Source organism: Dendropsophus ebraccatus, chromosome 13 (genome assembly GCF_027789765.1).
Source record: "Dendropsophus ebraccatus isolate aDenEbr1 chromosome 13, aDenEbr1.pat, whole genome shotgun sequence".
In the NCBI taxonomy this organism is placed as follows: Eukaryota; Metazoa; Chordata; class Amphibia; order Anura; family Hylidae; genus Dendropsophus; species Dendropsophus ebraccatus.
In genome coordinates this window covers 5,735,967-5,758,902 of record NC_091466.1, presented here as the reverse complement: position 1 = coordinate 5,758,902, position 22,936 = coordinate 5,735,967, and the positions used below count along the sequence as shown (strand labels likewise).

General features: G+C 51.9%; 2 protein-coding genes across 3 annotated transcripts; both read right to left on the bottom strand.

The window, feature by feature from the left end:
* Positions 1–4,544: 4,544 nt before the first annotated feature.
* Positions 4,545–8,557, bottom strand: FCER1G (Fc epsilon receptor Ig). 2 transcript variants are annotated; one of them, XM_069949738.1, is made up of 6 exons: positions 8,365–8,557; positions 7,822–7,916; positions 7,641–7,691; positions 7,496–7,564; positions 6,106–6,126; positions 4,545–5,084 (listed from the first exon to the last, which is right to left on the bottom strand). In XM_069949738.1, exons 1-6 carry the CDS (start codon positions 8,540–8,542, stop codon positions 5,022–5,024), a joined length of 477 nt encoding a protein of 158 aa, XP_069805839.1. In that variant the 5' UTR covers positions 8,543–8,557; the 3' UTR covers positions 4,545–5,021. The 2 variants fall into 2 exon arrangements, with proteins under 2 accessions (XP_069805839.1, XP_069805840.1); XM_069949739.1 differs by having other exon boundaries at positions 8,348–8,455.
* A 475-nt stretch (positions 8,558–9,032) lies between these two features.
* On the bottom strand, positions 9,033–21,038 carry NDUFS2 (NADH:ubiquinone oxidoreductase core subunit S2). The gene is made up of 14 exons (XM_069950255.1): positions 20,893–21,038; positions 17,609–17,712; positions 17,145–17,335; positions 16,137–16,257; positions 15,922–16,034; positions 13,308–13,382; positions 13,144–13,221; positions 12,757–12,842; positions 12,533–12,652; positions 12,315–12,444; positions 9,598–9,693; positions 9,415–9,498; positions 9,286–9,343; positions 9,033–9,192 (listed from the first exon to the last, which is right to left on the bottom strand). The coding sequence occupies exons 1-14, from the start codon at positions 20,976–20,978 to the stop codon at positions 9,155–9,157; spliced, it is 1,380 nt and encodes a 459-aa protein (XP_069806356.1). The 5' UTR covers positions 20,979–21,038; the 3' UTR covers positions 9,033–9,154.
* Between the last annotated feature and the right edge of the window lie 1,898 nt (positions 21,039–22,936).

The following is a 22,936-nucleotide window of genomic DNA, read 5'->3' as shown; positions in this document are numbered from 1 at the left end:
CACACTGATTACTGTCCCCTCTTCTCCCTGTGTGTCACACTGATTACTGTCCCCTCTTCTCCCTGTGTGACACACTGATTACTGTCCCCTCTTCTCCCTTTGTGTCACACTGATTACTGTCCCCTCTTCTCCCTGTGTGTCACACTGATTACTGTCCCCTCTTCTCCCTGTGTGTCACACTGATTACTGTCCCCTCTTCTCCCTGTGTGTCACACTGATTACTGTCCCCTCTTCTCCCTGTGTGTCACACTGATTACTGTCCCCTCTTCTCCCTGTGTGTCACACTGATTACTGTCCCCTCTTCTCCCTGTGTGTCACACTGATTACTGTCCCCTCTTCTCCCTGTGTGACACACTGATTACTGTCCCCTCTTCTCCCTGTGTGTCACACTGATTACTGTCCCCTCTTCTCCCTGTGTGTCACACTGATTACTGTCCCCTCTTCTCCCTGTGTGTCACACTGATTACTGTCCCCTCTTCTCCCTGTGTGTCATACTGATTACTGTCCCCTCTTCTCCCCTAATCTGTGTCACACTGATTACTGTCCCCTCATGTCCCCCTGTGTCACACTGATTACTGTCCCCTCATGTCCCCAGTGTCACACTGATTACTGTCCCCTCATCTCCCATTTCACACTGATTATTGTCCCCTCGTCTCCCGTTCCACACTGATTATTGTCCCCTCATCTTTGTGTGTCACACTGATTACTGTCCCCCTCATCTCCCTGTGTCACACTGATTACTGTCCCCTCATCTCACCCTGTGTGTCACACTGATTACTGTCCCCTCATTTCTCCTGTGTGTCACACTGAATACTGTCCCCTCACCTCCCCAGTGTCACACTGATTACTGTCCCCTCATCTCCCCCAATCTGTGTCACACTGATTGTCCCCTCATCTCCGCGTGTCACACCGATAACTGTCCCCTTAATCTCCCGTGTCACACTGATTACTGTCCCCTCATCCCCCCTGTGTCATACTGATTACTGTCCCCTCATCTCCCCCTGTGTGTCACACTGATTACTGTCCCCTCATCTCCCGTGTGTCACACTGATTACTGTCCTCTCATCTCCCCTGTGTCACACTGACTACTGTCCCCTCATCTCCCCTGTGTCACACTGATTACTGTCCCCTCATCTCCCCCATGTGTCACACTGATTATTGTCCCCTTATCTCCCCTGTGTGTCACACTGATTACTGTCCCCTCATCTCCCGTTTCACACTGATTACTGTCCCCTCGTCTCCCGTTTCACACTGATTACTGTCCCCTCATCTCCCTGTGTCATAATGATTACTGTCCCCTCATTTCTCCTGTGTGTCACACTGAATACTGTCCCCTCACCTCCCCAGTGTCACACTGATTACTGTCCCCTCACCTCCCCAGTGTCACACTGATTACTGTCCCCTCATCTCCCCCAATCTGTGTCACACTGATTACTGTCCCCTCATCCCCCTGTGTCACACTGATTACTGTCCCCTCATCTCCCTGTGTCACACTGATTACTGTCCCCTCATCTCCGCGTGTCACACCGATAACTGTCCCCTTAATCTCCCGTGTCACTGATTACTGTCCCCTCATCCCCCCTGTGTCACACTGATTACTGTCCCTTCATCTCCCGTGTGTCACACTGATTACTGTCCCCTCATCTCCCGTGTGTCACACTGATTACTGTCCCCTCATCTCCCCTGTGTCACACTGATTACTGTCCCCTCATCTCCCCTGTGTGTCACACTGATTACTGTCCCCTCATCTCCCGTGTGTCACACTGATTACTGTCCCCTCATCTCCCCTGTGTCACACTGATTACTGTCCCCTCATCTCCCCCATGTGTCACACTGATTAAACAATATGCCACCTAGCGGAGAGACTGCAGGGTCAAAGCAAAGGATTGTTACAAGATTGGCCACTAGGTGTCAGCAGTGGCTGCACAGAATGGCAGAGCCTTATCATACAGCACCCATCCCAAACACAACTACAACTCCCATCATGGCCTGGCAGCATAGAGGACAGACCTGTAGAGGGATCAGCTGTGTAATAATCTGCAGAATATATTACTGGGTATCTGGTGTGGAGGATGCAACGTTCTGCAGGGCGGTCAGCAGCACCTCTCGCCTCTCTGCGCTCTTCCTGTACTGACCACTTCCTCTGAGCAGGGAGGAGGATGAGAATTCTCTCTCTCTGATATTAACCCTTGTTGCCTCAGATGCAATGCTCTGCAGCTGTTCCTGTGTATTGCTTGGTGGACATGTCTGACATGCTGGGACTTGTAGTATTGCCCCATCATCTGCACTTAATACACCAGCCTTCCTTCTAGGCGCTATTCACACTGCAGGGGCCTAATAAAGAGAAACGTTCTGCCACCTGACAGTACTTTGGGGGTGTTGGGTAGTCTCTTTGATGGGGTCATGTGACTCACTCGCTAAAATTCTTATATTTCTTGAGAATTTGATATGCTGAGTCGTCATCCTGGAAAGTCCCCTCCAGGCAAAAGAGGAAGAGTCCTCCAGAGCAGCGTGCCAACATCGTCCCCTGGTGCCAGGCAAAAGAGGAAGAGTCCTCCAGAGCAGCGTGCCAACATCGTCCCCTGGTGCCAGGCAAAAGAGGAAGAGTCCTCCAGAGCAGCGTGCCAACATCGCCCCCTGGTGCCAGGCAAAAGAGGAAGAGTCCTCCAGAGCAGCGTGCCAACATTGCCCCCTGGTGCCAGGCAAAAGAGGAAGAGTCCTCCAGAGCAGCGTGCCAACATTGTCCCCTGGTGCCAGGCAAAAGAGGAAGAGTCCTCCAGAGCAGCGTGCCAACATCGCCCCCTGGTGCCAGGCAAAAGAGGAAGAGTCCTCCAGAGCAGCGTGCCAACATCGCCCCCTGGTGCCAGGCAAAAGAGAAAGAGTCATCCAGAGCAGCGTGCCAACATTGCCCCCTGGTGCCAGGCAAAAGAGGAAGAGTCCTCCAGAGCAGCGTGCCAACATTGCCCCCTGGTGCCAGGCAAAAGAGAAAGTCCTCCAGAGCAGCGTGCCAACATCGCCCCCTGGTGCCAGGCAAAAGAGGTAGAGTCCTCCAGAGCAGCGTGCCAACATTGCCCCCTGGTGCCAGGCAAAAGAGGAAGAGTCCTCCAGAGCAGCATGCCAACATCGCCCCCTGGTGCCAGGCAAAAGAGGAAGAGTCCTCCAGAGCAGCGTGCCAACATCGCCCCCTGGTGCCAGGCAAAAGAGGAAGATTCCTCCAGAGCAGTGTACCAGCATCGCTCCTTGGTGCCAGGCAAAAGAGGAAGAGTCCTCCAGAGCAGTGTACCAGCATCGCTCCTTGGTGCCAGGGAGAAGGCAGCAGTGACGAGGGTACATGGGGCACCACAGCCTCATTTCTATGGGAAGTTCCAGGAAATCCTGGACTGTGACTTTACGGCTCTGCTCACACCATCTTGGCCGCCCTCAGGAACAGACGCTTTGGCGGCAGCTCCAGACGCCCAGATGATGGACAGCTCCTGTGCCCGGCAGACCTTCTAATCTATTATGGGGGTCGCTGCCCTAGTTCTGATGCAGGCGGCGGCTTACCCATCAAAGTGCTCATAAGATGATCAGCAACATCTAGCAACCCTGATATTATAACTAAAAAGCGACACTTACACAAGTTATATATCAGGGTGTGCCTGATGGGGGCGTCCTACCTCCACGCACTGCGGCCCAGCCCCCCCACTACACACCGGGTGGAGTGTCCCTTTAAGGAAGCCAAGACTGTGCCCACAGCTACAAAACCTCAGACAGGAAGGAGAGTTTCCTGGACATGACTGTATGGTGTGAATCCAGTATACATACATTCACAGGGACTACCACTCCCAGCATGTCACATATCCAGTATACATACATTCACAGAGACAACACCCTGCATGTCACCTATATAGTATATATACACATTCACAGGGACTACAGCTCCCAGCATGCCACCTATCCAGTATACATACAGAGGCACTACAACACCCAGCATGTCACCTATACAGTGTATATATAGACATTCATAGGGACTACAGCTCCCAGCATGCCATCTATCCAGTATACATACAGAGGCACTACAACACCCAGCATGTCACCTATACAGTAAATATACACACATTCATAGGGACTACAGCTCCCAGCATGTCACCTATCCAGTATACATACAGAGGCACTACAACACCCACCATGTCACCTATATAGTATATATACACATTCATAGGGACTACAGCTCCCAGCATGCCACCTATCCAGTATACATACAGAGGCACTACAACACCCAGCATGTCACCTATACAGTATATATACACATTCACAGGGACTACGACTCCCAGCATGCCACATACATACATACATACATTCACAGGGAATACAGCTTCCATCATGCCACCTATCCAGTATACATACATTCACAGAGACTACAACTCCCAGCATGCCTCAGCGGCCTGTCATCTCCGGTTGGAGACTGATGTAGCATCTAGGATCGCCTCCAGGATAACCACCTGTGCTGCATGCTGGGAGCAGTAGTTCAGTTGGTCTGTAACCAATAAATGCAGACACTGCTGAAAGGTTTAACTATTTAATAGAACAAAAGATACAAACGTCCACATGGGGAAAGATGGCGGCTACCACAAAAAGTATCAAAAGTCTTACTATTACTGATACATTAGAAAGGGGTCGTCCACTATTCATTATAAAGTTTAGTGAAACACGAGCTGTATAAGCTGCTCTGTAGTACACACAGCAACCAATCAGAATCCAGATGTCACTTTTGCATTACAAGCAAGAAAATGGAAGCTGAATGCTGATTGGCTGCTGTGGACAAGCCATTTTTCAATCCACTTTATTTACAAAGACCAGTACAATCCCTCTGACAAGCTACAAAGTAAATGACCCCCAGCTCAGCCACAAAGATGTCAGGAAGGATGGAGTGGGGGCAGGAGGGTGAGGACGGGGAGCAGGGCAACAGCGGACACAGGGGAGGGGCCTTATTATCTGCTATGTACAAGGAGGCGGGGCATCTGATGTCATCACAGCCGCGCTCAGTTCACCTTCTCCTGGCGGTTCAGCGTCTCATATGTCGCCTTCTCTGTTGGTCCAAGACCCTGAAATACACAACAAGAATCCATCATTAGTCAAAGGACTACAACTCCCAGCATGAGCAGCCACAGGGGGCCGCTGATTAAATGTGTCTAATCCTACAATGCGTGATACTGTCTGACAGTACACTGTATCTAAGCTTATCATGTGGTACTCCCCTACTAAGCATCTGTATCTAATCCTACGTGTGATACTGTGTTCTAAACCACTATCTAATCCTATTGTGTGTTACTCTCGTGCTAAACCACTGTATCTAATCCTACATGTGATACTGTGTCCTCAACTACTGTATCTAAGCCTATCGTGTGGTACTCCTCTACTAAACCCCTGTATCTAACCCTACATGTCATACTATTTGCAAGCTTATCATGTGTGTTTACTCTCCTGCTAAACCACTGTATCTAATTCTACATGTGATAGTGTCTTCTAAGCCACTGTATCTAAGCTTACCAAGTCTTACTCCCCTGCTAAACCACTGTATCTAATTCTACATGTGATAGTGTCTTCTAAGCCACTGTATCTAAGCTTACCAAGTCTTACTCCCCTGCTAAACCACTGTATCTAAGCCAATCATGTGTTACTCCCCTGCTAAACCACTGTATCTAAGCTTACCATGTGTTACTCCCCTGTATCTATTCCTCATGTGATGCTGTGTTCTAAACCATCCAGGCCTATTATGTATCACACTCATATCTGTAGCTAATCCTTTTACGCATTACGTCTGCTGAGCAACTGTATCCAATCCTATCATGTGATACTATCTGCTGAGCTACAGATCTAAGTCTGTCATGTATGATACTGTTTGTTGAAGTATGTATCTAATCCTGTCTCATGTGATATTGTCTGCAGAGCTGCTGTATCTAATCTGGTCGTGTGATACCGTCCGTTGAGCTGTGTATGTAATCCGGTTGGTGTCATACAGTCCGCAGAGCTGTATATAATTTGGTCACAAGTGGTAAGTGTCCGCTGAGCTGTGTATCTAATCCTGTGTGCGATACAGTCTTGGAGAGACGTGTCTGTACTTACAGTGTATACCCCTTCAGCTCCCTGGAAGAGAAGACAGGACAGAATCAATGGCGGCTGCAGATTACACAGGAGGCAGCAGATACAATGGCTGAGAGTGACGTCGCTGCCCCCTTCCCTTCCACTGTCTCATGTCTATTAGGGTACGTTCACACTATGGAATCCTGGCGGATCACGCAGCTCGGCGGCTCCCATAGGCTTTATTCTATGGTCTGCCTGAAGAATGAACCTGATCATTGTTCGGGCGGATGGCGGATTGTGCAAAACAATGGAATGAAGCCTATGGGAGCAGCCGAGCTGCGTGCGGCCACCAGCAAGGGAGAGCCATGGAATCCACAGCGGGTGATCCGCCACCAGGATTTCGTAGAGTGGACATACCCTTACACTTCTGATGAGGTGCAGGGTGAGGACCGCATGGGACCGGCGGCCCCCGGGTGAGGACCGCATGGGACCGGCGGCCCCCGGGTGAGGACCGCATGGGACCGGCGGCCCCCGGGTGAGGACCGCATGGGACCGGCGGCCCCCGGGTGAGGACCGCATGGGACCGGCGGCCCCCGGGTGAGGACCGCATGGGACCGGCGGCCCCCGGGTGAGGACCGCATGGGACCGGCGGCCCCCGGGTGAGGACCGCATGGGACCGGCGGCCCCCGGGTGAGGACCGCATGGGACCGGCGGCCCCCGGGTGAGGACCGCATGGGACCGGCGGCCCCCGGGTGAGGACCGCATGGGACCGGCGGCCCCCGGGTGAGGATGAGGTGGTACAGAGTGAGAACTGGATGGGACCGGCGGCCCTCGGGTGAGGATGAGGTGGTACAGGGTGAGGACTGGATGGGACCGGCAGCTCCCGGGTGAGATGGGCAATTATCCCAGGGAACTGTACGATGGTCATGTTTGCTGTCACTCGTCCTTCGCCCACACGGACATAAAGCTGCTTTCTGTGCTCTCTGGTCAGAAGAGCTAACACCCTCCAGCATCATACAGGAAGCAGTGGGGGAGGGGCACAGGAAGTGGTCAGCAGGAGACGGACAGCAGCGTTTCTCCTTTCGCTATGAGGGGGCTCTGACGTCACTCGTCTGTGGGGGAAGTGCTGCGGCTGGAGGCTGCACAGGGGCAGTAGAGTGTCAGCTCTGCGGCTTCATCTTTCCATTTATCGGCAGCACAGCCCCCCCGCCCCCGCCCCCTTTGACTACAAATTCTTCTGCTATATATCGCCATATACAGGGATGTAAGACCCCCACAAAGTGCAAACACTACTCCATACCCAGGCCAGACCCCCGTGACTAGAAGCTGGGTGCTCCTCAGGTGGATCAACGCTTCTGATATAAGGAGGAATAGTGGTGGAGGGCAGGAGTGGTGGGGGAGGGCAGGCAGTCGGGGGGGAGATCAGACTTACCTTTGCCGCCATCTCAGTCTCGCCCTTTCCGATCTCGCTGTAGATTTGCTTCTCGGGGCAGTTCAGATGCTGCAGAGTAACAGGAATCATTAAAATCAGGACAAGGAGAGGTATAGAGAATCCCTACAGGAGGTCACATGATCACCTCATACAGCCCCGCTCCGGGATTGGCCTTCTTCGCTTTGGACGTCTTCACCTGTGGGAGAGAAGAGGGAGGGGTTCAATATGGCTGCCACATGTTACGGGTTTCTAGGATTACCCACTGTCCCTCTGTACCCCATCACATCTCATAGACGTCTCTCCTGCGTGTACAGATCAGCACTCACCTTAAGGTGGCAGTAGAGAGCGGTGAGGACAATCCCATAGAGGAAGAGGATACCGTCCAGGATGTAACAAATCTCAGGCTCCTGCATTCCTGTAGCTGAAGAACCAGACAAGATGCTGAAAACACTGAGCGCTTTACCCAAAGCTGCCTGACATGGAGGGAAAGACCAGAAGAAGTGATAGATAGTGGCATCTGTAAGATCCATCCTCCCCGGGGCAGATGTGGGGGCTGCAGACATCTCGCCCACCATACAGACCCTTCTACAAAGATGGATTCTGAAACCTCACCAAAAATTCGAGACCTCAAGGCCATCATGGGAGCAGGATATATAGAGAGCGGGTCGTCCCTAGATGGCTCCCACCATGGATTATGGAGGGAGTCCGCACCCAGAGACGTAACAAATGCCCAAACACAACAAAAACCTGAAATTATATCAAATCTGAGGTTACAGGAAAAAAAAAAAAAAAAAAACACTCCATATGGGCCAGAATCCTTGTGCCCCCCAGCCCCCGCCCGCAGCAGCCCACCTCGTCTCAGTCCTCACAGTCAGCTCTCGCCGTCAGGTCTGTGCTCGTCCACGCTCTGCAGGCGGATCCCTCTGAGCGCCCGTGTCCAGCCTGACATAGGAAGTCACTCTCCGCCCAGAACTCAATGCGAGGGTTTTGTGTTTTTTTTTTTGGTTTTGCAGTAAGAAAACGATAAGGAAATTGGAAGTTCCCCATTCTGCTCAAAATAGTCCAAGTCCGAGTCAGTGTGTGAGAATGTACTGCCCCGGCCGGCCCAGAGATGCCCCCCGCCACATCCACTGATATTACCCCCCCAGGTGAGGGGGCTACATGTAACAGAGTAACAATATATATTGTCGTCACATTGATGGCGCCGCTTGTGCTCCTCCATGGGCCCCATCCGCGGACCCCCCCCCCCCCCACACCATCTGAAGCTGAGTATTAGAGTATAAACCAACTGTGGTGTCATTCCAGCTCACACACATTATCACCCAGCTTTCCAGGTCCCTGACAAACCCCTTCGTAGCCATATATTACTGCTGTAAAGAAGTGAGAAGCCGAGTGACTTCCCCTGCGGCTGCCATATTAGCAGTCACCCAGTTTCTCGGGAACAGATACAACGATAAGACGTCTCTCTTTCCTGGCGTCCCGTGGTCTCTGGGACGACCTGGCGGTGGGTTGGCGCTTTAACGATAACCACACAGACTTTGTCCATTAAGAAACCAGAGAATTTTTATTTTCAGAGTTGAGTTTTACAAGCACAATGATAAATAACCGGAGACATCAGAGAGGGGCGACGGCGCCACCGCGACTATCCGGGTGACGTGATTATCGGTCGACTTCTCCAAAGACGATATCCTGAGTTCCTGAATGAGGAGAAGCGGCATCAGTATCTAGGAAGGCGGACAAAAAGTGACCTGACCCCTAACACGACCCCTGCGCTCTACAGCAACACTCACCGATGATGGCCACGACGTCCGCCAGCATGTGCCCCTGCGCCATCATGTCCAAGCCGGCCTGGAAGAGGAAATGGAGAGATCAGACACGTGCCAAACCACAACCCCAGCTCTAGGGAGCACGGTACTTACCAAGTGAGCGAATCCAGGGGCCTTGATCTTACAACGGTATGGGCGACTCGTCCCATCAGACACAAGGTAAACACCAAACTCACCCTGAAAGGAAACAAGATGGCGTCATTGGGGTGTTACCACCAGTCCTCCTAACTTCCATACCCCTGAGTACTCCTCAGTGCCAGCCCCACCCCTCCATACCTTGGGGGCCTCGATGGCGGTGTAGGTGGCCCCCGGGGGCACCTGGTAGCCTTCTGTGTACAGTTTAAAGTGATGGATCAGAGACTCCATGGAGCGCTGGAAGACAAAGGTTAACAACAAGACAATAAGAACACAGACCCCCCCAAGGATCAGAGATTTTATATGGTACCTTGGTTTAAGAGCGTTTTGGTTTAAGAGCTCACAGTTTTTCCAAATTGTCACCTGGTGTAGGAGCATTGATTTGGTGTAAGAGCTCCCTGTACTGGGTGGGAGGGGGAGTGGGGGAGGGGCATGGTCTGTATAGCGGGGTCTACAGCACTGTACTCTGACCCAGGAAGTCTCCCTCACCTTCCAAATCACAGCAGATCCACTTCAGGCTGGGGCTTACATCAGGGGACAGGACTGTGGAGGTAATCTCTTCATAGCTGTAACCCCTCTCTCCCCGGACAGTGAGTGCTGCATGTATGTGCCCCCATCTGTCCTGCTCATTCCTTCATACTCCCTGCAGTCTCTGTCCCCCCTTGTGTTTCCCATCCTCTCCATTCCTGCTATAATCTGCCTGCACTTGCAACTCAGACATACACACTGCTGCTATAATGTGCCGGCAGCTATACACACTGCTGTATAGTAAAGTCTGTCACTGTTCTCCTGCACAGCTCTGTGATTCTCACTTCCTGATTGGTCCATGCTGAACACCTCCCTTCCCCATTGTGATCGTGACCACACAGCACTCTGACAGCAGCCCTTCTCTATTCTAGCCTGTTGTACTACGCTACTGCATTATGGGGATCTGCAGTTCCATCCTGTATCTAGTGTTATCAGGGTTATACAGTTACTATACATTATATACCACATGCTGCTATACTGTACAGTAACTTATATATCACATATCCAGCTGCTGTGTTATCAGGGTTATACAGTTACTATACATTATATACCACATGCTGATTGCTATACTGTACAGTAACTTATATATCACATATCCAGCTGCTGTGTTATCAGGGTTATACAGTTACTATACATTATACACCACATGCTGCTATACTGTACAGTAACTTATATATCACATATCCAGCTGCTGTGTTATCAGGGTTATACAGTTACTATACATTATACACCACATGCTGCTATACTGTACAGTAACTTATATATCACATATCCAGCTGCTGTGTTATCAGGGTTATACAGTTACTATACATTATACACCACATGCTGCTATACTGTACAGTAACTTATATATCACATATCCAGCTGCTGTGTTATCAGGGTTATACAGTTACTATACATTATACACCACATGCTGATTGCTATACTGGACAGTAACGTATATATCACATATCCAGCTGCTGTGTTATCAGGGTTATACAGTTACTATACATTATACACCACATGCTGATTGCTATACTGTACAGTAACTTATATATCACATATCCAGCTGCTGTGTTATCAGTGTTATACAGTTACTATACATTATATACCACATGCTGCTATACTGTACAGTAACTTATATATCACATATCCAGCTGCTGTGTTATCAGGGTTATACAGTTACTATACATTATACACCACAATGCTGCTATACTGTACAGTAACTTATATATCACATATCCAGCTGCAGTGTTATCAGGGTTATACAGTTACTATACATTATATACACCACATGCTGATATACTGTACAGTAACTTATATATCACATATCCAGCTGCTGTGTTATCAGGGTTATACAGTTACTATACATTATATACCACATGCTGCTATACTGTACAGTAACTTATACATCACATATCCAGCTGCAGTGTTATCAGGGTTATACAGTTACTATACATTATATACCACATGCTGATTGCTATACTGTACAGTAACTTATATATCACATATCCAGCTGCTGTGTTATCAGGGTTATACAGTTACTATACATTATACACCACATGCTGCTATACTGTACAGTAACTTATACATCACATATCCAGCTGCTGCAGTGTTATCAGGGTTATACAGTTACTATACATTATATACCACATGCTGCTATACTGTACAGTAACTTATATATCACATATCCAGCTGCTGTGTTATCAGGGTTATACAGTTACTATACATTATACACCACATGCTGATTGCTATACTGTACAGTAACTTATATATCACATAACCAGCTGCTGTGTTATCAGGGTTATACAGTTACTATACATTATACAACACATGCTGCTATACTGTACAGTAACTTATATATCACATATCCAGCTGCTGTGTTATCAGGGTTATACAGTTACTATACATTATATACCACATGCTGCTATACTTTACAGTAATTACAGTATGACATTTCCCGCTTTCTAAATGTTTGTTCTACATGTTATTGAGAATAAATAATCATTATATTTGGGGTGTGGAACCAATTGTCTGCAGATCAGTGATTTCTTATGGGGAAATTTGCTTTGGTTTAAGAGTGTAAAAAAAAAACAATTTCTCTACACACACACACACACACACACTGCCCTCCCTGGTCCCAGCTGGTATTACAGCTCAGCTGTGGTGATGATACAGAATAGAAACTTACTGACGGAAGCCGAGAATCACAAGGATAAGCAATTTCCCCTGAATCTCACTTCTGTGTATGTGTTTGTACATATATATAGCGTCAGGGGAAGTGAGCAGCAGTCATATCGTCTCCGTAGCTGTTAACCCTGTCATCCCTGCCCTGCAGTCCACCATCATACCTTCATCTCAGACCTCTTAGGAGGGGAGACCTTGGCGTCGTCCACCTTGATTTCGCCTTCAGGCATCTTGTTCAGACACTGGAGGACGATCCTCAGGGACTGGCGCATCTCCTCCACGCGGCACAGGTACCTGGTGTGTGTGTGTGGGGGGGGAGACAGTTGTGATGTCAGATACAGTACGGGGGAGGGGTGATATTTAAAGAGCCTCGCCTTCTCACCTGTCATAAGTGTCCCCATTAGAGCCAATAGGAATATCGAACTCCACCTGGTCATAGACGTCGTACGGCTGAGATTTCCTGATGTCCCACTGGATTCCGGACCCTCGGAGCATCACCCCACTGTGAATACAAGAGTCAGAGCTCGGATCGTACTGACAATGACTGGTCCCAGAGTGCAGCTTACAGGTGCAGCGATGTCAGCGCTAAGCAACAATGGCCGTTACCTGAATCCATAGTTCAAGGCGTCCTCAGCAGAGACCACGCCAATCCCTACAGTCCTGTTCTTCCAGATTCGGTTATTTGTCAGCATCTATAGAACTCAAGAAAGAATTATGGTCTATCACCGATCTAATAGCTACTGTAGACAGCGCCCCCTAGTGAGCAGGAGAATCACATATATTAGGACGTCATACAAAGAGTTAACGTATGAGGAAGTCAATTACTCTGCCCCCATGCTGGATCAGTCTACAAGACTAGGAGCTTCATCCAGTGCAGACACTACTGTGTGCGCCCCCTACTGGAGAAGTACTGTACTACATTTAGTCCATGCAACAAGCTGGAACCTGGCGCCTCCCCCCAGGGCAGTGAAGTGATGCCCCCTGGCACCTCACCTCCTCCAGCTCATCCAGCCGCAGGGAGAAGTTCTTGATGAATTCATAGATGTCATCCATCAGGCCGAGCGGCATGTCCTAGAAGAGACAGGGCCACATGTCAGCAGCACGCCCCGACGCTATACAAGCCTGCAGCCCCATGTAAATTCTGCATGATACCGCACCTGGTGCACTCCCCCCGGGCGGACGTAGGCTGCGTGCATGCGAGCCCCCGACACCCGCTCATAGAACTCAAACATCTGCAAGAAAACAAAGATTTCTCCTCACTGACAGCAAGCAGAGGTCTTAACTGAGGGGAACTGTGTGTGTGTGTGTGTGTGTGTGTGTGTGTGTATGTGAGGGGGGGTGTGATGATATGTGTGTGAGAGAGGGTGTGATGATGTGTGTGTGTGTGTGTGTGAGGGGGGGGTGTGATGATGTGTGTGTGTGTAAGAGAGATGGGGTGTGATGATGTGTGTGTGTGTGTAAGAGAGAGAGGGGGTGTGATGATGTGTGTGTGTGTGTGTGAGAGGGTGTGATGATGTGTGTGTGTGTGTGTGTGTGTGTGTGTGAGAGGGTGTGATGATGTGTGTGTGTGTGTGTGAGAGGGTGTGATGATGTGTGTGTGTGTGTGAGAGGGTGTGATGATGTGTGTGTGTGATGATGTGTGTGTGTGTGTGTGATGATGTGTGTGTGAGGGTGTGATGATGTGTGTGTGTGTGTGTGTGTGATGTGTGTGTGTGTGTGAGAGGGTGTGATGATGTGTGTGTGTGTGTGTGTGTGTGTGTGTGTGTGTGAGAGGGTGTGATGATGTGTGTGTGTGTGTGTGTGTGTTTGAGAGGGTGTGATGAAGTGTGTGTGTGCGAGAGGGTGTGATGATGTGTGTGTGTGCGAGAGGGTGTGATGATGTGTGTGTGTGTGTGAGAGGGTGTGATGATGTGTGTGTGTGTGTGTGAGAGGGTGTGATGATGTGTGTGTGTGTGTGTGTGAGAGGGTGTGATGATGTGTGTGTGTGTGTGTGTGTGTGTGAGGGTGTGATGAAGTGTGTGTGTGTGAGAGGGTGTGATGATGTGTGTGTGTGTGTGTGTGTGTTTGAGAGGGTGTGATGAAGTGTGTGTGTGTGAGAGGGTGTGATGGTGTGTGTGTGTGTGAGAGGGTGTGATGATGTGTGTGTGTGTGTGTGTGTGAGAGGGTGTGATTGTGTGTGTGTGTGTGTGTGAGGGTGTGATGATGTGTGAGGGTGTGATGATGTGTGTGTGTGTGTGAGGGTGTGATGATGTGTGTGTGTGTGTGTGGGTGTGATGATGTGTGTGTGTGTGTGTGTGTGAGAGTGTGTGATGATGTGTGTGTGTGTGTGTGTGTGAGAGGGTGTGATGATGTGTGTGTGTGTGTGTGAGAGGGTGTGATGATGTGTGTGTGTGTGTGTGAGAGGGTGTGATGATGTGTGTGTGTGTGTGTGAGGGTGTGATGATGTGTGTGTGTGTGTGTGTGTGAGAGGGTGTGATGATGTGTGTGTGTGTGTGTGTGAGAGGGTGTGATTGTGTGTGTGTGTGTGTGTGTGAGAGGGTGTGATGATGTGTGTGTGTGTGTGAGGGTGTGATGATGTGTGTGTGTGTGTGAGAGGGTGTGATGATGTGTGTGTGTGTGAGAGGGTGTGATGATGTGTGTGTGTGTGTGAGAGGGTGTGATTGTGTGTGTGTGTGTGTGTGTGTGTGTGTGTGAGGGTGTGAGAGGGTGTGATGATGTGTGTGTGTGTGTGTGTGAGAGGGTGTGATGATGTGTGTGTGTGTGTGTGTGTGTGTGAGAGGGTGTGATGATGTGTGTGTGTGTGTGGGTGTGATGATGTGTGTGTGTGTGTGTGTGTGTGAGAGGGTGTGATGATGTGTGTGTGTGTGTGTGTGTGTGTGTGTGTGTGAGGGTGTGATGATGTGTGTGTGTGTGTGTGTGTGTGAGAGGGTGTGATGATGTGTGTGTGTGTGTGTGTGTGTGTGTGAGAGGGTGTGATGATGTGTGTGTGTGTGTGTGAGATGATGTGTGTGTGTGTGTGAGAGGGTGTGATGATGTGTGTGTGTGTGTGTGTGAGAGGGTGTGATGATGTGTGTGTGTGTGTGATGATGTGTGTGTGTGTGTGATGATGTGTGTGTGTGTGTGATGATGTGTGTGTGTGTGTGATGATGTGTGTGTGTGTGTGTGTGTGATGATGTGTGTGTGTGTGTGTGTGTGTGTGATGATGTGTGTGTGTGTGATGATGTGTGTGTGTGTGTGATGATGTGTGTGTGTGTGTGATGATGTGTGTGTGTGTGTGATGATGTGTGTGTGTGTGTGTGTGTGTGTGTGTGTGTGTGATGATGTGTGTGTGTGTGTGATGATGTGTGTGTGTGTGTGTGTGTGATGATGTGTGTGTGTGTGTGTGTGTGTGTGATGATGTGTGTGTGTGTGATGATGTGTGTGTGTGTGATGATGTGTGTGTGTGTGATGATGTGTGTGTGTGTGTGATGTGTGTGATGATGTGTGTGTGTGTGATGTGTGTGTGATGATGTGTGTGTGTGTGTGTGATGATGTGTGTGTGTGATGATGTGTGTGTGTGATGATGTGTGTGTGTGTGTGATGATGTGTGTGTGTGATGGTGTGTGTGTGTGTGTGTGAGAGAGAGGGGGTGTGATGATGATGTGTGTGTGTGTGTGTGTGTGTGTGTGAGAGAAAGAAAGGGTGTGATAGTGTGTGTGTCAGGGTGAGTGTGTGTGATGTTACACTCTCCCTACATAGACATGCATCTCGGTACAATGTGGTGAACCCCACCTTCTCTCGCTCCTCGAACAGCCAGAAGAATGGCGTCATGGCGCCAATGTCCAGGGCGTGGCAGCCCACCGCCATAATGTGGTTGAGAAGACGGGTGATTTCTGCAAACAGCACTGCAAATACAGAAAGGCAGGAGAATGCATGTGCCTCACGACCCCCACATCACCCGAGCAGAGCATTGTGGGTAAGTGGAGGAGCCAGCAAGGAGCGCTCACCTCTAATCCACTGCGCTCTGAGCGGGGGGCGGATGTTCAGGAGCTTCTCTACAGCCAGGGCGTAACACTGCTCATTGCACATCATAGACACGTAGTCCAGGCGGTCAAAGTAGGGCAAAGCCTAAAAGACAAGGCCAGAGGCGTCAGTGACAGGAGTATGACCCCCTCAGCATCCGCCGCCACCTCTGGAGGGGGGGGGGGGGAATCACACGACAGGAGTATGACCCCCTCAGCATCCGCCGCCACCTCTGGAGGGGGGGGGGGGGGGGGGGGGGGGAAATCACACGACAGGAGTATGACCCCCTCAGCATCCGCTGCCACCTCTGGAGGGGGGGGGGGGAAATCACATGACAGGAGTATGACCCCCTCAGCATCCACCGCCACCTCTGGGGGGGGGGGGGGGGGGAGAATCACATGACGGGAGTATGACCCCCTCAGCATCCGCTGCCACCTCTGGAGGGGTGTCACATTACGGGAGTATGACCCCCTCAGCACCCGCTGCCACCTCTGGGGGGGGGGGGGTCACATGACGGGAGTATGACCCCCTCAGCATCCGCTGCCACCTCTGGAGGGGTGTCACATTACGGGAGTATGACCCCCTCAGCACCCGCTGCCACCTCTGGGGGGGGGGTGTCACATGACAGGAGTATGACCCCCCTCAGCACCCGCTGCCACCTCTGGAGGGGGGGGGGTCACATGACGGTAGTATAACCCCCTCAGCATCCGCTGCCACCTCTGGGGGGGTGTCACATGACGGGAGTATGAGCCCCTCAGCATCCGCTGCCACCTCTGGGGGGGGGGGGGGGGGGGAATCACATGACAGGAGTATGACCCCCTCAGCATCCGCTGCCACCTCTGGGGGGGGGGGGGGGGGGGGGGGTCACATGACGGTAGTATAACCCCCTCAGCATCCGCTGCCACCTCTGGGGGGGGGGGGGGGGGGGGGGGGGGTCACATGACAGGAGTATGACCCCCTCAGCATCCGCTGACCAGCACACATCTACACACCTGCAGGTAGGTCTTATACTCAATGAGCTTCTCTGTGCCTCGGTGCAGGAGTCCCACGTGGGGGTCACACTTCCTCACCGACTCCCCGCTCAGCTCCATCACAAGGCGGAGCACACCATGAGCGGCAGGGTGCTGCGGCCCAAAGTTGATGGTGAGGTTGGCGACGTCCTTGTGGACAGGGGGGTCTTTGTCTGTAGAAGAGGGAGAATACAGCAAGCTGTAAGATATATGTAGTAGTGGAGGCGCCCAGACCTGCCAGAGGAGACAGTGCCATCTGCAGGCAGAGTTACAGTACTGCATCCCATCAAAACCGCTGACACACTGACTCGATTTTTCACCATTTTCCAGATCTCTGCTTCCTGTCAGTGAAGCAGGAGGCTCACACAGCTGAGGGCTCCTGTCCAGGTTGTTACAATGTGTCAGTCAGAGGGTCTAGACTGGATACTGTAACCGGCATCACTTACCGTGCCAGGGGGCGGGGAGCCATTTGGCGGTGGCGGCGGTGGGATACATGACGGCCCCCTTGTACTGCTCCATGTACTCCAGGTCCGGCTGCCATTGCTTCTCTCTGAAAAAAGAAGGATAAACAATGAGTGGATTCACCTATCAGGGCCCTGGTAAAGCTGGGTGACTGCCCCTGTGGAGGCGGCAATGGCGGCCATTTTGGTTGTCACTCTGCTAACACTTCGGAATAGTTATATGATGTGACACAATATTGTTCTATACCAGGATCCCTGCAATAATAGCTGCAATGTCAGCTGCAAAACACCACCACCACCCACATACAGGGCACCCAGGGCTGCACCACCACCACCATACAGGGCTGCACCACCACCACCATACAGGGCACCCAGGGCTGCACCACCACCATCATACAGGGCACCACCATCATACAGGGCACCCAGGGCTGCACCACCACCACCACCCACATACAGGGCACCCAGGGCTGCACCACCACCACCATACAGGGCTGCACCACCACCACCATACAGGGCTGCACCACCACCACCATACAGGGCACCCAGGGCTGCACCACCACCATCATACAGGGCACCACCATCATACAGGGCACCCAGGGCTGCACCACCACCATCATACAGGGCACCACCATCATACAGAGCACCCAGGGCTGCACCACCACCACCACCCACATACAGGGCACCCAGGGCTGCACCACCACCACCATCATACAGGGCACCCAGGGCTGCACCACCACCACCATACAGGGCACCACCCACATACAGGGCACCCAGGGCTGCACCACCACCACCACCCACATACAGGGCACCCAGGGCTGCACCACCACCACCATACAGGGCACCACCCACATACAGGGCACCCAGGGCTGCACCACCACCACCACCACCCACATACAGGGCACCCAGGGCTGCACCACCACCACCATACAGGGCACCACCCACATACAGGGCACCCAGGGCTGCACCACCACCACCACCACCCACATACAGGGCACCCAGGGCTGCACCACCACCACCATACAGGGCTGCACCACCACCACCATACAGGGCACCCAGGGCTGCACCACCACCACCACCATCATACAGGGCACCACCATCATACAGGGCACCCAGGGCTGCACCACCACCATCATACAGGGCACCACCACCACCATACAGGGCACCCAGGGCTGCAGCACCACCACCATACAGGGCACCACCATCATACAGGGCTGCACCACCACCATACAGGGCACCACCACCATCATACAGGGCACCCAGGGCTGCAGCACCACCACCATACAGGGCACCACCCACATACAGGGCACCCAGGGCTGCACCACCACCATACAGGGCACCACCCACATACAGGGCACCACCATCATACAGGGCTGCACCACCACCATACAGGGCACCACCACCATACAGGGCACCCAGGGCTGCACCACCACCATACAGGGCACCACCACCATACAGGGCACCCAGGGCTGCACCACCACCACCATACAGGGCACCACCACCACCATACAGGGCTGCACCACCACCATACAGGGCTGCACCACCACCACCACCATCATACAGGGCACCCAGGGCTGCAGCACCACCACCATACAGGGCACCACCATACAGGGCACCACCATACAGGGCACCACCATACAGGGCACGACCACCATACAGGGCTGCACCATACAGGGCACCACCACCATACAGGGCTGCACCACCACCACCATACAGGGCTGCACCACCACCATACAGGGCACCACCACCATCATACAGGGCACCCAGGGCTGCAGCACCACCACCATACAGGGCACCACCCACATACAGGGCACCCAGGGCTGCACCACCACCATACAGGGCACCACCCACATACAGGGCACCACCATCATACAGGGCTGCACCACCACCATACAGGGCACCACCCACATACAGGGCACCACCATCATACAGGGCTGCACCACCACCATACAGGGCACCACCACCATACAGGGCACCCAGGGCTGCACCACCACCATACAGGGCACCACCACCATACAGGGCACCCAGGGCTGCACCACCACCACCATACAGGGCACCACCACCACCATACAGGGCTGCACCACCACCATACAGGGCTGCACCACCACCACCACCATCATACAGGGCACCCAGGGCTGCAGCACCACCACCATACAGGGCACCACCATACAGGGCACCACCATACAGGGCACCACCATACAGGGCACGACCACCATACAGGGCTGCACCATACAGGGCACCACCACCATACAGGGCTGCACCACCACCACCATACAGGGCACCACCACCACCATACAGGGCACCACCACCATACAGGGCTGCACCACCACCACCATACAGGGCACCACCACCATACAGGGCAGCACCACCATACAGGGCACCACCACCACCATACAGGGCACCACCACCACCATACAGGGCACCACCACCATACAGGGCACCACCATCATACAGGGCACCCAGGGCTGCACCACCACCACCATACAGGGCACCACCATACAGGGCAGCACCACCATACAGGGCACCCAGGGCTGCAGCACCACCATACAGGGCACCACCACCACCATACAGGGCACCACCATACAGGGCACCACCATACAGGGCACCACCACCACCATACAGGGCACCACCATCACCATACAGGGCACCACCACCATACAGGGCACCACCACCATACAGGGCACCACCATCATACAGGGCACCCAGGGCTGCACCACCACCACCATACAGGGCACCACCATACAGGGCAGCACCACCATACAGGGCACCCAGGGCTGCAGCACCACCATACAGGGCACCACCACCACCATACAGGGCACCACCACCATACAGGGCACCACCATACAGGGCACCACCATACAGGGCACCACCATACAGGGCACCACCACCACCATACAGGGCACCACCACCACCATACAGGGCACCACCATACAGGGCACCACCACCACCATACAGGGCACCACCACCACCATACAGGGCACCATCACCATACAGGGCCCGGGGGTCAGTGCTGCGGTCACCGGTGATATAACGGCCTGTATGACCGGGCACAGCCGCCATTACCTCCACCTCACAGACACCGGCGGCCGCCATACTGCTGGTCACCCGGCTTTCCGAGACTCCTGAATGGTAACAACACATGGAAAGTCAGGTGATCAGCCCCGAGCAGCCGTCATCGCCCTCAGCGGCGTCACCGGCAGCAGCCACTCGCAGAGCCGCATCCACACTGTGGCCGGAGCTGCACCGGCACAGCTCCCCCGCGCCCGCCTCACCTGACCGGCTGGGCCACCCTCAGCCAGCGTCCGGCCAAGGCTCCTGAAGGTGCCCGCAGCCTCCCCAGGGCTCTGAGCGCCGCCATCTTCCCAGACCACACTGACAGCCGGGAACTTCCGGCTCACAGCTCCGGCTTCACCGCCCTCAGGAATGATACCTAGTGAGCCGCCATGTTGGATGAGGAGACGGCGCGATGACGCACTTCCGCCGCAGCAGAGACGCTGGCAGCCATCTTGGATGAGGGCAATGGTGTCAGAGCTTGTTGTGTAACACTACTGCTACTTGGACATTTCAGGGGCTGAAAAGTCAAATACTTTTAGTTTTTTTTTATTTTGCAATGATCATAAAAATGGCGTAACCACAATGTATTAGGGGCAAGCCAATACACAAAGGAATAATGGTGAAGGTGCCACATCACTTTAAGGACATAGCGGGTTTGTCTTCTATCATATCCCCAAAGGCGTGTAATCGTCATTCTTCTGCCCATCAGACTTGGTTAATAAATCTTACTGATGACAAATGGATAAAAAACAAACTAATAATTCCGCCAGTGGATTTTGACACTTTAAATTTGTATAAATGACCCTGTAGCTGGTTCGGGGCGGGGGGGGGGGGGTTCTGTTTTGTTTGTTTGTAGACAAAAAGACACGCTTTGTGTGTGTGGTAAAAACTGTTTAATAAAAACAATCTGATTCAATAAATGACCCCGTAGCGGCATCCTCTTCTGTTCCCCAATAAAAAGAATGATTTTTTTTAATGTAATTTTTATTAGGTTTTTCATAAAATGATAAAAAAAATAAAAAAGAAACAAACAATGGAGCCAGTATAAACCAAGGTAAGACCCTCTTTGGTGGCAGGATAATACATGTTTGGCATAAAAGACACAAATTCTGCATAAATCCTTGGAAGAGAGACCAGCAGAGCGTGATCGGGGGGCCGACAAGTCTGCAGAGCCAGAAAGATCCAATAGCACAGTCAGCCATGGGAAACGTCACTGGTAAAGAAGAAATGAAGAAAGAGAAAATAGTCAAAGGACAACCAGAAGACCAAATATAAGACAGAACACATAGGGAAAGAGGGATAGGGGGAAATGGGGGGGCAATGATACTTTATGGTGGAGTGGATTGTAACTCTGTCTTACAGATTCGGAAGTGCAACATGTGGGGATGTGACATGAGAACCCTTGATGAAGGCAAGGTGGGCTAGTTATCAGGATGGAGGTGAGGAGGGCTAGTTGTCAGGATGAAGACAAGGTGGGCTAGTTTTCTAGATGGAGATGCAGTGTCCCAGAACTGGCCCTTTGGTCTGCTGTTCTACCTTCACGCTTTTATTATAACTAGTCCTGTTCTGGAAAGCTATGGTTCACTGCAAACTGTGTGTGTTTTGTCAGCCCTTGCAGTATTCAGGTCTGCTTTTCCATTCATTTCTTGTATGCATATTCAGTTATCAGTGCCTAATAGTATTATGTCGCCCCCCAGTGTTCAAGTATGGTACTTCTCATGTATATTTCACTGTATATGCCTAATGGTGTGATGATGCAATGGCTGGACGTCACATGACTGCCCCTGCTTCCATGGTAACTCCAATGGCCATTGAGCTTTGGCTGAGGATACCATGTGACTTCCTCTCTGCCTGTCTTGTCTTCCACCATCAGGGGGACAGGTTCTGTGTGTGTTCTCTCTCCCCTGTCAGGAGAGAGATACGTGTGCTCTGCTGCTCCAGTTCCACAAGAAGTGTTCCTGGCTGTGTTCTATTCTCAGGTCCTCAAGATTCTCATCTATTCTCAAGATCTGGGTGGCGTTCTTCAGTCCTTCCTCTCATCATCTTCTCTAATCATCAACAGCAAGTATTCATCTCAGTTCCATTCCGCCCATCATCTTATCCTTAGTATCACTACTACTCCCATCATCCAGTACGCTATCATCACAGCCTATTGCAGCATCACCCATTACTCTGCTTTATTCAAGTCTGCCTTATACCCGGTTGTATCCGGAGAGACTGTTACTACTAGTTACCACCGTTACAATAAATATACAACTACCG

Excerpts from the sequence above, each read along its gene's own strand:
- FCER1G (XM_069949738.1), bottom strand. The coding sequence starts at position 8,542 with ATGGGGAACTTCCAATTTCCTTATCGTTTTCTTACTGCAAAACCAAAA. Across the intron at positions 7,917-8,364 it reads CCTGACGGCGAGAGCTGACT|CTACAGGAATGCAGGAGCCT; the intron begins GTGAGGACTGAG and ends CTGGTTCTTCAG. Across the intron at positions 7,565-7,640 it reads CCGGAGCGGGGCTGTATGAG|CATCTGAACTGCCCCGAGAA; the intron begins GTGATCATGTGA and ends GTTACTCTGCAG.
- NDUFS2 (XM_069950255.1), bottom strand. The coding sequence starts at position 20,978 with ATGGCGGCGCTCAGAGCCCTGGGGAGGCTGCGGGCACCTTCAGGAGCC. Across the intron at positions 16,258-17,144 it reads AGTATAAGACCTACCTGCAG|GCTTTGCCCTACTTTGACCG; the intron begins GTGTGTAGATGT and ends CTTGTCTTTTAG. Across the intron at positions 13,222-13,307 it reads GCCCGGGGGGAGTGCACCAG|GACATGCCGCTCGGCCTGAT; the intron begins GTGCGGTATCAT and ends TGTCTCTTCTAG.